This window comes from Capra hircus, chromosome 17 (assembly GCF_001704415.2).
Source record: "Capra hircus breed San Clemente chromosome 17, ASM170441v1, whole genome shotgun sequence".
NCBI classification, from domain to species: Eukaryota; Metazoa; Chordata; class Mammalia; order Artiodactyla; family Bovidae; genus Capra; species Capra hircus.
In genome coordinates this window covers 19393796-19406668 of record NC_030824.1, presented here as the reverse complement: position 1 = coordinate 19406668, position 12873 = coordinate 19393796, and the positions used below count along the sequence as shown (strand labels likewise).

The 12873-nt window shown below is 46.9% G+C and overlaps 1 protein-coding gene across 1 annotated transcript in view; it reads right to left on the bottom strand.

Moving 5' to 3' along the window:
- Positions 1 to 12873, bottom strand: part of DNAH10 (dynein axonemal heavy chain 10) — a 158917-nt gene that overhangs the window by 18613 nt on the left and 127431 nt on the right. The window contains exons 58-63 of the mRNA XM_005691347.2: positions 10852 to 10988; positions 8983 to 9200; positions 6143 to 6364; positions 5799 to 5946; positions 1504 to 1783; positions 96 to 325 (exon numbers count right to left, since the gene is read on the bottom strand). Coding sequence (XP_005691404.2) covers positions 96 to 325; positions 1504 to 1783; positions 5799 to 5946; positions 6143 to 6364; positions 8983 to 9200; positions 10852 to 10988 — 1235 coding nt within the window. The remainder of the gene's footprint in view (positions 1 to 95; positions 326 to 1503; positions 1784 to 5798; positions 5947 to 6142; positions 6365 to 8982; positions 9201 to 10851; positions 10989 to 12873) is intronic.

Below are 12873 nucleotides of genomic sequence, written 5' to 3'. Positions count from 1 at the left end.
TAAAAGAGGCTGACCTGAGGCACAGGGGACCCTGGGAACACCCCTGGGACTCCAGGGCCAGGATGGAAGTATTTTCCCCCCATTGCAGTTCATACCTCCATAGCTTTGGACTTGGTCTCCTCCAGGGTTTGCACCAACTCCACATTGTCCAGCATGTTCCCCGTGGAGGTGGCCAGCTCCCGGAGGAGGGAATCCTCCAAGTCCTTCAGCAAGTTCTTGTTCTCACTCGTCTCCTGGATAAGGTGCTCCCTCTGCTCCTCTAGCTCGCGCCTCTCGTAGGCCACCAGCACGCTCAGCAGCTGGTCTTCCAGGCCTTTCAGTGTGACTGTGGGGGACAGAGGGAGGCCCTTTACTGCTGTCCCCCCAACAAGCTGGTCCCTGTGTGTTCTCCCCTTCACAGTGGCGCCTGGGATGACAGGAGAGTGGGCCCAGCATCTCAGGAACATGAGGACTCACTCTTCTATCAAAACCATTCTTAAGGGAGGTTCAAGAGGGAAGGACATGTGTATACCTATGGCTGATTCATGTTGATGTTTGATAGAAACCAACACAATTATCCTTCAGTTAAAAAATAAATTAATTTAAAAACATTATAAAGCCCCAAGTGAAAAATATTGGATAGATTGAAACAGAGATGCTGTTACATGGAGAGGTGAACAGCAAGAGAGATGATGCATTAAGATCAAATTCAGGCTCCTACACTTGGGGGGACCCTTGCTGAAAGCATAACCCAGTTTTTTTGGCCATACCTCATGGCTTTTGGGTACTCAGTTCCCCAATCAGGGATCAAACCCAAGCCCTTGGCAGTGAAAGCACCCAGTCCCAACCACTGGGCTGCCAGGGAATCCCCTAAAGCCTACGTAAACTCGATTAACCCATCTAGGAACCTGTGTGACCATCTAGAAAATGTGGAAGATGACGTTTGATTCCTAACAGAATTCAACTTAGAGGAAGAAGGAAACCTAAAACCAAGCCATATATTTAAATACACAAACAGAGAGTAGCTTTCTGCCCCAGCAGAGAGGGGTCTCACCTGGCTCCGAGTGTGAATGTCTGAGTCCTGTGGTCCAGACTTATCACGTCTCAAGACACATAACTCATTGCCTTCTACAGGGCCCCAGAACCTTCTAGATGTTCTTTCCTCATTAAGAACTTCTAGGCATGTGTGCTCAGTTGTTCAGTCATGTCCAACTCTTTGCAGCTCCATGGACTATAGCCCACCAGGCTCCTCTGTCCATGGGATTTCCCAGGCAAGAATACTGGAGTGGGTTGCCATTTCCTTCTCCAAGGGATCTTCCCAGCCCAGGAATCGAACCCAGGTCTCCTGCATTGCAGGCAGGTTCTTCACCTGCTGAGCCACCAGGGGAAGCCCAAGAACTGAAGGGCTGACTATGAAAGATGTGACTTGGAGAATGATTCACAATGAAACGAAGCCGCATGAGAGCCTCCAGCTCTGACTGTGTCTCCACCTGAATTTGACAGTGACCTTCTGCACATCCTTACCAGTATAATTGATCACCATGGCTTTCCCAAACACGGAAGGGCTGTATCTGGGGTTGGCCAGCTTGGTGTTCAGATACAGTCTGAAATTTGAATCATAGTCCACTTCCTTGTCTCCCAGAATGATAAACTGCCGTCCTTGGGAGACCTTGATGTTTTTTTCTAAGACGCTGTCAATCACAGGGTCGATATACTCATCCACATCGTGGAACAGGAAGGGGGTCCCATACTTTATGGACATTTCCAGCTGCTTGAGGAAGTCGGGGTCATTAAAGGATGCCACCTGCAAGGGAGGGAAGGCAAAGGCTGAGAATCAGCTGACTTGCCAAATTCGAGGGGGAAAAAAAAATCCTTGGAGGTGGCAGTGGATGTGTGAGCACCTTGCAGGGAGGCAGAGAGGAAAACAGAGGAGGGACAGAAGCAGGGTGTGGAACCCGTATAAACCCAGAAATCCATGAGGGTCAGGCTCCGAGCAGCCTCATTCGAAAGCACAGTTCAGCAGCCAAAGGCAATCAGGAGAGGGCTTCCCCAGTGGTCCAGTGATTAAGAATCCACCTCTGGGCTTCCCCCGTGGCTCAGTGGTAAAGAATCCACTTGCCAAGGCAGAAGACACGGGTTCAATCCCTGATCCAGGAATAACTCACGTGCCATGGAGCAACTAAGCCCGTGCTCCATAGCTACTGAGCCTGCAGTCTAGATTCCCGGAGCCACAGCCCCTGAAGCCCCCACACCCTAGAGCCTGTGCAGTGCAAGAAGAGAAGCCATTGCGATGAGAAGCCCGTGTACCCCAGCTAGAGAGGAGCCCCCTCTGGCCGCAGCTAGAGCAAAGCTCACACGCAGCAGTGAAGACCCAGCACAGCCAAAAACAAAGTGATCAGGAGAGAATCTCATTGCATTTCTCAGAAAACCTCGCAAAGAGTCCAAACAGCCCACAAAACGCAAAAAATGTTTGCGTTAATCTTCTCTCTTTTATTCCCTTCCCTCCAAACCTTGCAACTGCTTCCTGATCTCTTTTCTCAAAGCATCTGTAAAGACTTTTCCTCTATTCCAGCCGCTGGGGCTTCCTCTTCCCTTCCTCTCTACTCTATTTTATTAGATTGGTGTACTTAGCCTCTCACCGCATAAGTTGAACCCTCCCTCTTTAAGACATAGGATGGGAGCTGCTGCTATTTCTGCTAAGTCTCTTCAGTCGTGTCCGACTCTGTGCGATCCCATAGACGGCAGCCCACCAGGCTCCTCCATCCATGGGATTCTCCAGGCAAGAGTACTGGAGTGGGGTGCTGTCACCTTCTCCGTAGGATGGCAGACTTCCCTGGTAATCCAGTGCATAAGAATCCACCTGCCATTGCAGGGGACATGGGTTTGATCCCTGTCCTGGAAAGACACCCCATGATGCAGGGCAACTAAGTCCATGTGCCACAACTACTAAGCCCTTGCTCTAGAGCCTGTGAGCGGCAACAGCTGAAGCCCACAAGCCCTAGAGCCCGTGCTCCACAACAAAAGAAGCCACTGCAATGGGAAGCCTACACACCCCAACTAGAGAGTAGCCCCTACTCACCACATCTAGAGAAGGCCCTCGGGCAGTAGTAAAGACTCAGTGCAGCCCAAAATGAATAGATGAAATAAGAGCTATAGTATCTATTTTTAAAAAAAGAGATAGGATGGGAATAGGAGTCGGATTGGGGGCTAGGAGTGGGCTGGCAATTGCAAACCTCTCTGGCAGACTCAGGGAAGAGGGATGTCAAGAAATATTCCTGCATTAATGATACTTATCCCACAATAGCTATATGTGAAGTTTAGGGACAGATGTTCCCTTGACCTTGGGATGCTTCTTCTAAGTGCATGTATATACCAGGAAGCAAGACCAGAAAAAATAAGGAAAAGATTTTTTTTTAAATCATGAATTTGTTCATTATTTCAGTAACTGAGCCCCAGCGATTTCACCCAAGAAAATTAAAAACACATGCCCACTAAAAACTTACACATGAATGTTCACAGCAGCACTATTCAGGACAGCCAAAGAGTAGAAAAAACACAAGTGTCCATCAGCTGATATGGAGATAAACAGTCTGTGGTCCATCCACGCAATGGACTACTACTAAGCCCTGAGAAGGGGTGAAGTACTGTTACACACTACAGTACGTGTTGATTAAGTGTTTGGAAACACCATGGTTACTGCTTAACACATATCTTGGAGACAAAATGCATCCCTCAAACATTTATCGAGTCCCCTGTTAGATCCTGGGTTCTGCTGAGCCCTGGACTTGAACAAAGTCTTTTTAAAATGTTGGATTTGCTAAGCAGGGAAAATGAACTTTGAAAAACATGTTGCTAAGTGAAAGAAGACAGTCACAAAAGGCCACAGGCTGTATGATCCCATTCACTGAAAATGCCCGGAATACACAAATCTATAGAGATGCATAATATATCAGTGGTTGTCAGAGGCTGGGGGTGGGTGAGTGGGCAGGAGGGGAAATGAAAGTTAGGGAGGTGGTGATGGCTAAAGGAGAAAGGGATGACAAGGATGAGATGGCTGGATGGCATCACTGACTCGATGGACGTGAGTCTGAGTGAACTCCAGGAGTTGGTGATGGACAGGGAGGCCTGGCGTGCTGCGGTTCATGGGGTTGCAAGGAGTCAGACATGACTATGTGATTGAACTGAACTGAACTGATGGCTAAAGGACACAGTATCTTTTGCGGGGAGTGATAAAAACTGGTCCCGGTGATTGTTACACAACTTGGTGTGAAATATACTAAAACCCACAGAACTGTATGCTTCCAATGGGGGGATTGTATGGTAGGCAAATTTTATCTCAAGCAAGCCCCTCCCCTATCCTCCAAAAAGAAAGTGATCAAGGCCTCCCAGCCCTGCACTGCTTTGGCAAGATGCAAAATGAATAAAGTACTGCTTTTGCCTGCACGTGGAACAACAGACTGGTTCCACATCGGGAAAGGAGTACATCAAGGCTGTCACTCTGCTTATTTAACTTATATGCAGAAAACATCATGTGAAATGCTGGGCTGGATGAAACACAAGCTGGAATCAGGATCGCCAGGAGAAATATCAATAACCTCAGATACTCAGATGACATCATCCTTATGGCAGAAAGCAAAACAGAACTAAAGAGCCTCTTGAAGAAAGTGAAAGAGGAGAGTGAAAAAGTTGGCTTAAAACTCAACATTCAGAAAACTAAGATCATGGTATCAGGGTCCCATCACTTCATGGCAAATAGATGGGGAAACAATGGAAACAGTGACAGACTTTATTTTTTGGGCTCCAAACTCACTGTAGATGATGATTGCAGCCATGAAATTAAAAGATGTTTGCTCCTTGGAAGAAAAGCTATAACCAACATAGACAGCATATTAAAAAGCAGAGACATCGCTTTGCCAATAAAGGTCTGTCTAGCCAAGGCTACGGTTTTTCCAGTAGTTATGTATGGATGTGAGAGTTGGACTATAAAGAAAGCTAAGCGCTGAAGAATTGATGTTTTTGAACTGTGGTGTTGGAGAAGACTTGAGAGTTCCTTGGACTGCAAGGAGATCCAACCAGTCAATCCTAAAGGAAATCAGTCCTGAATATTCATTGGAAGGACTGATGCTGAAGCTGAAACTCCAATACTTTGGCCACCTGATTAGAACTGACTCACTGGAAAAGACCCTGATGCTGGGAAAGATTGAAGGCGGGAAGAGAAGGGGACGACAGAGGATGCGATGGTTGGATGGCATCGCTGACTCGATGGACATGAGTTTGAGCAAGCTCCAGGAGCTGGTGATAGACAGGGGAGCCTCTCGAAAAGTCAGACATGACTGAGTGATGGAACTGACTGAACTGACTTTGCCTTTAGGTTGCTCACAGCCTGGGAGGCAACATACAGGGCGAAGAAAGTGTTAGTCACTCAGTCGTGTCCGACTCTTTGTGATCCCATCGACTGTAGCCCACCAGGCTCCTCTGTCCATGGGATTTCACAGGTAAGAATACTGTAGTGGGTTGCCATGCCCTCCTCCACAGGATTTCCCAACCCAAGGACTGAACCTGGGTCTCCTGTAGTACAGGCAGATTCTTTACTGTCTGAGCCACCAGAGCAAAGGGCAGGGTCAGATTCAAGGTGGTTCACAAGCCACCCTCCAAGACTCAATGGGGTGGAGGGCCCAGGAAGGGGACAGTCTGCTTGGGGCCTCGGGATGGTGGCATTTCAGCTTGGCCTTGCTGGAGGCTCGGGAATACTGGGGAGAACAGAGCTGGGCCCCAGGGCAGCAGGAGGGCGAGGACATGGAGGGAGGGGGCAGCCGTACCCGCAGGTTGTTCTTCTCCTCTTTTCTCTTTATCCAGTTGAGGGCCTGCTGCTGGGGGTCGATGCAGAGGGGGAAGCGGCTGGCCCGGGTGGTGAGGATGCCGTTCTGAACCGAGAGCTCATCAGGGGGCAGCCCCTGGGAGCCCCACCTGGAAGGGACATTGACAGCGGAAATGGGGACTTTTCCAGCTGAGTTGTGAACTGACCAGGAGCATCCAGATCAGGTGAGCTGGGCAGTCAGCCGCACCCTTCAGTCTCTGTGGAGGCGGGTCAGGCAGGCACACCACCAGCTCTGCACACTGCCCCAAGGCTCCCCTGGTCCTCCCAGCTCGGGGTCACCCTCACCTGCTGATCTCCACGTCGTCCGTGAGCAGGTTCTCCAGTCGGAAGGGCTGGCTCAGGGGTATCCCCCTCTCCAGGATGTCATTCTGCCACACCTGATTGACCATCTCATCCCGGAATTCCCACGTGAAGGCGCCCTCATAGCTCAGGAAGGCTGCGCACAGCAGGCAGTCACCCAGCAACTTCACCCGCCGGTGCATCAGCTCATCCAAATCATTCAGCCACCTGGCACAGGAGATGGGAGGCAGGGGCTGCCCTGAGTCATCACCTTCCGGCACAACCCAAAGGAACCTTCTAGAAGAACCAGTCTGACATATGGCCAGGAGGGGGCTCTCCAGAAGGAAACATTTCCTGAGATACTCTTCTTGTTGAGAACAGAGATCATTGGCTCACTTTGCCAGTTCCCCGCCTAGTGAACCCAATGTTTTCAAAGGCTTTGTTCAATCCCAGGTGCTCAGCAGAACCCAGCATCTAACAGGGGCCTCGATAAATGTTTGGGGGATACATTTGGTCTCAAAGATATGCATTAAGTTGTAATCGAATTACTTCCAAATGCCTAACCAATAGCTTACAAACATGCCAGCAGAGCATGAGCCCCTATCCTACTGGGTGACAAAATTCTGACCAAGAAAAAAGAAAGCAGGTGTTTCATTTGGCCTCTTCTGGTAAGCGGCCGAAGTCTTCTAGATTTTATTTGTTAGTGTTTATTTGGCTGTGCCGTCTTCATTGCAGCACATGGGGTCTTCCCGATCTTCATCAGGCCATGGGATTTTGGGGGACATGGGAACTCTTCAGTTCATGGCATGTGGGATCTAGTTCCCTGACCAGGGATGGAACCCAAAAGAAAGAAAGTACCTAGTCATGTCCGACTCTTTGAGACCCCATGGACTGTAGCCCACCAGGCTCCTCTGTCCATGAGATTCTCCAGGCAAGAATACTGGAGTGGGTTGTCATTTTCTTCTCTAGAGGAACTCCTGACCCAAGAATTGAACCTGGGTTTCCCACATTGCCAGCAGATGCTTTACCGGCTGACCTACACAGGAAGCTACGTGGGATGGAACCCGGGCCCCCTGCATTGGGAGCACGGAGCCTTAGCCACTAAACCACCAGGGAAGCCCTTCTAGATTTTAGACATATTGAAAATGGTTTGTTTCCCACAAGCAAACAATATTTTCCAGCGTTTTCCATACATTTTTACAGGTTTCAGGTTAGAAACTGCATCACGTCCAGTGGACCATCTATGGCCCAGTGATCCTCTTGCCCATAAGCATCAAACAGCTCCACCTGCTTAAAAGTGAAGGTCAGGAGTGAACCAGCCACAAGGGGCGCCAGCAACAGAGAAGGTCCTCCTCCAGACAGGTCCAGAAGGGACTTGGGGTTAAAAGTCATCGAGAAACAAACATTCTGTTCAGTGTGGAGATTCCTTAAAAAACTGGAAATAGAACTGCCATATAACCCAGCAATCCCACTACTGGGCATACACACTGAGGAAACCAGAATTGAAAGAGACACGTGTACCCCAATGTTTATTGCAGCAGTGTTTATAATAGCCGGGACATGGAAGCAACCTGGATGTCCACTGGCAGGCAAATGGATAAGAAAGCTGTGGTACATATACACAGTGGAATATTACTCAGCCATTAAAAAGAATACATTTGAATCAGTGCTAATGAGGTGGATGAAACTGGAGCCTATTATACAGAGAGAAGTAAGTCAGAAAGAAAAACACCAATACAGTATTCTAATGCATATATATGGAATTTAGAAAGATGGTAACGATGACCCTATATGCGAGACAGCAAAAGAGACACAGATGTATAGAACAGTCTTTTGGACTCTGTAGGAGAAGGCAAGGGTGGGATGATCTGAGAGAATAGCATTGAAACATGTATATTATCATATGTGAAACAGCTTGCCAGTCCAGGTTCGATGCATGAGGCAGGGTGCTCAGGGCTGGTGCACCGGGATGACCATGAAGGATGGGATGGGGAGGGAGGTGGGTTCAGGATGGGAGACACATGTACACGGAGAACACATGTACACCCATGGCGGATTCATGTCAACGTATGGCAAAAACCACTACAATATTGTAAAGTAATTAGCCTCCAATTAAAATTTAAAAAAAGAAACAAACATTCCCAGGCTCCAGGGCACTAGTTTCTCCGTGTCTCCACCGCTGCACTGCCTCTACTTAACAGTCATCCAGTAAATAACACTAGAGACCTAATTTTAAAAGAAGATATATATATATATATATATATATATATATATATATATATATATATATATATATATATATATGAGACTTCCCTGGTGGTGCGGTGGTTAAAACTTTGACTTTCAAGGGGGTTCAGTCCCTGGTCAGGGTACGAGGATCCCACATGCTTCATGGCCAAAATACCAAAACATAGAATAGAAGCAATATTGTAACAGATTTAATCAAGACTTTAAACATCAAAAAATCTTAATTAAAAAAAGAGAATCTATAAAACAGGCATCATCCACCTCAGACATGATAATAGTAAAATCAGAACTTTTTCACATGGTTTTCAGCTCAAAATGCCGTGTGGAATAAAGATTCCATATGGCGAGAAATTCTGTTGCTGATGTTCACTCACAAACCACCAAGTTTTCAGACCTTCCCTGGTGGTCCAGTGGTTAAGACTCTGTGCTTGCAATGCAGGGGGCCTTGGGTCGATCCCCGGTCAGGGAATTGGATCCCACATACCACAACTAAGACCCAGTGCAACCAAGAAACAAACAAATAAATATTAATTTTTAAAGAATCCCCTCAAAGTGTGGCTTAGAGCCACGTAGCAGGAGGGCCCATTACTCAGGCTGACCTGACATTCTCTGAGCCCAACCCCGAGATGAGCTTGTCAGCCGCGATCAGCCGTCTCTCCATGATCTCGGCTTCCTCTTGCAGCTTCTGCTTCTCCAGTATGGCCGCCTCATATTTGGCCCCCAGAGCTTCCAGTTCCCTCTGGATCGCTGCCAGCTCATTCTGGATCTTCTCCAGCTCACGTTTGGTAAGGTAAAAATTCCGCTCCAGCCTGGCCACCTAAGTGAAGACAATTTCCAGAACAGTGGGCAAAAGGACAGTTGTGAGGTGGGGATAAGACAGTCTCACACCTGGCTTATGTCCACCTGCATTTTTTTTTTTTTTTTTGGCCCTGCCGTACTGCTTGCGGGTTCTTAGTTCCTCAGCCAGGAACTGAACCCAAGCCCACAGCAGTGAAAGCACTGAGTCTTAACCACTGAACTTCCAGGGAATTCCTCCACCTGCATTTCTATCATTGTCCTTATCCTCTGGGGCCACCCATAGCAAGGCACGTGGCTTCTCCTCTTAGGAACCTTTTCAATGGTTTAATGTAAAATCCCACATCCCATTAGAAAAAAAGCTGTCCTGTACTGAGTTAGCAGACAACTTAATTTTCATGTGAATTAAGGTCCCAGTAAGAGGACCCTGTGAATCTAAGTCCAAAACTCAAAAAAATGTGTTGAAGATTGTGTATGTGTTTGTGTGTAAAGTAACATCAATCGTATCCAACTATTTTGTGACCCCAGTGGACTGTAGCCCACCAGGCTCCTCTGTCCATGGGATTTTCCCATCAAGAATGCTGGAGTGGGTTGCCATTTCCTCCTCCAGGGGATTTTCCTGACTCAGGGATGGAAGCTTCATCTCCGGCGTCTCCTGCATTGCAAGCAAATTCCTCTGAGTCACCAGTGAAGCCCTGCACTGAAGATACTACAAGTCCTATTACAGGTTCTAAGTTTTCTGAGTGACAAAATCCTGAGTTAAAATGATATTTTAAAAAAATAAGTAAATAAAAATAAATCATCCTCAAAAAAAGCAATGTCAAACTATGTCTCGGGCATTCCCGGGTGGTTCCGTGGTTAAGAATCCACCTTCCAGAGCAGGGGACACGGGTTCGATCCCTGGTAGGGTAACTAAGATCCCACATGCCTAGGGGCAACTAAGCTGGAGTGCTACCATTGCTGAGCCACAACCAGAGAAAAACCTGCATGCCACAACTAAGATCCTACACAGCAAAAATCAATAAATACACACAAGTCTCAAAATGATGGAATCAACCTTATATAATTCTCTTTGTGTTGTGTCTTCTGTATGTTACTTTGACCCAGTGGTTCTCAACAGGGACTTATTTTGCCTCCCCCAAGGGACACATGGCAATGTCTGGAGACATTTCTGGTTGTTGAAACTTGGGGGCATCTAGCGGGCAGAGGCCAGGGATGCTGTTCAACATCCTACAATGCCCAGGACAGCTCCACAAAACAAAAAAAGAATCAATCCAAAACGACAACAGTGCCGAGGATAAGAAACCCTGCATTAGTTCCCCCTCTTTTATTCAAAAATCTTTCACAATGTTGCATGGGAGAGGAGTCTGGGGGAGAATGGATACATGTATATGTATGGCTGAATCCCTTCGCTGTCTACCTGAAACTATCCCAACATTGTTAATCAGCTACACTTCAATATAAAATTAAAAGTTAAAAAAAATCTTTCAGCCTTTGGCTCTGTCCGTTCACATGATATCTAAAGGAGCGCTGTATGTACTTGGGGAAAAATATTTATGTGGTTTAAAATGAGAACCTTGCCAGAATTTTTCCAGTAAGGCTGTGGACACATTCATTCTGACTCCAAAATGATCTCTTAGCAGAAGTGAGCAGGGCTTACAGATGGGCAGTACCTTGTCTCTTTTGGGCTTGATTTCTTTAAAAACATCACAGTAGCCCATCACAGCTTCAACAAACTTCAGCATCCCCAAGCCTGCCTTGCTCACGGCTTCCATTTCCTCGGTCGTGGTATTGAGGGTTTTCAAGAGGCCTGAAGGTCAAAGACGCAATGATCTCCATGAGCAGGGAGCTTTGTCTCAGAAAATAAAATGAGAAATAAGCTACCTATGAACAAAGCAAATGTAACTAGTTCCTTACTCCCGGTAAGGACAGAGAGGGATCAGACAGCTCTCCCACAGATAACAGGGGGATCCAACCTTAAATGAGTTCTTTGTGAGTGGTCATTTAAGATGTGAGTAAGGGGCACAGGTTACTGCCACCCAGGACATCCTATGGTACAGGTACTTCTGTGTGACACCCAGAAGACCTTGGAGAACCAAGGCATCAGTGAGGACTCCCAACTGGGCACCAAGGTGGCTCAGAGCTGGCAGTTAACTGGGGTTCATTTACCTGTTATCATGGGGGCACCATCACCTTCACCTGCCCCCCTCACTCTGGAAGCAAATTCACCTAAATGGAAACCCATCCAAGGATCGGCTAAAGAGAGCCCCTTGGGTTTCTATAGTAGTTATCCTTCCGGTTTTAATTAGCTTTGTTTTTAAGTGGCTGAAAAAATACACTGAAGATAAAGTTCTGAATAAGCCATCATGATAAACAGTGACACAATGAACTTGAATATGCCTGAACGAAGACTAACATCATTCCCCTGGCTAAGCTCTGAGAGCAGATCAGCAGTCAGGCTTAGCAGGAACTGTGTGGCTTCTGCAACTGAAAAGAAGGGAATGGGGTGGGTGGTGCTGGCTCCTCCTCCTCGCCCACCCCCCAGGGACCTGCAGAAGACTTCATACAGGCAAGAAGCACAAGCAGAGTAGTCAAGGTTAGACCAGTTCTTTTTTTTTTTTTTTCCTCCCCTGAATATCCATTTTGCTTAATTGAGCTGAAATTCACATAACATAAAATGAACCATGTTAAAGTATGTACACGTCAGTGGCATTTAGGAGAGTCACAAGATTCTGCAGGCCTCATCTCCACCTAGTTGCAAGACATTCTCATCATCTCAAAGGGAAACTTCACAGCTATTCAGCAATCACAACCCACTTCCCCTCCCCAGACACTGGCAAGCATTGATCTGCTTTCTGTCCCTATGGATTCACCTATGGATATTTCATATAAATGGAGTTAGAATATGTGACCTTTGGTGCCTGACTTCTTTCACTCAGCATTACGTGTTTGAGGTTCATCTGTGTTGTAGCATACGGCAGCTAAAACATAAATGAAGCTCACTCCTTTTTATGACCGAATAATATTCCATTGTGTGGATATGTTTGTTCTTGTTATCCATTCATCTGCTGATAGACACGAGGGTTGTCTCCACCTTTTGGCTATTGTCAGTAATGCTGTCAGGGACACCGCATATAAGCTTTTGTTTGAATATGTATTTTCTGTTCTTTTGGGTATATACATAGGAGTGAAATGGTTGGGACACGTGGTAATTCTATGATTAACCTTCTGAGGAACTGCCAAACTGTTTTCCACACGATTTTACGTTTCTGCCAACAACGTAAAAGGGTTGCAAGTTCTCCACATCCTCCCCACACTTGCTGCTTTGTGTGGTTTTGTTTAAATTACACCATCCGAGTGGATCTGAATGCTACCTCATTGTGGTTTGACGTGCATTTTCCTAGTGACCAGCATTAAGCACAGTTTCACACGCTTTTTGGCCATCTGTCTATCTTTTTTGGAGAAATGTCTATTCCAGTCCTTTGCCCATTAGACCGATTCTTGGCACCACTATGCCCAACAGATAAGAAGACAAGGTAGCGTGGACTCCAGAAGACAGCTGTGTTTCCTGCTAGGGAGAACTAGAGCTGTTGCTGAATTACACATTCATGGGGCATCTGCTGCCACTGCCCATCCAGCCACCACCCTCTGCTTCACGCAACTATGCCATCTTCCTCTAGGGACAATCATTCCCG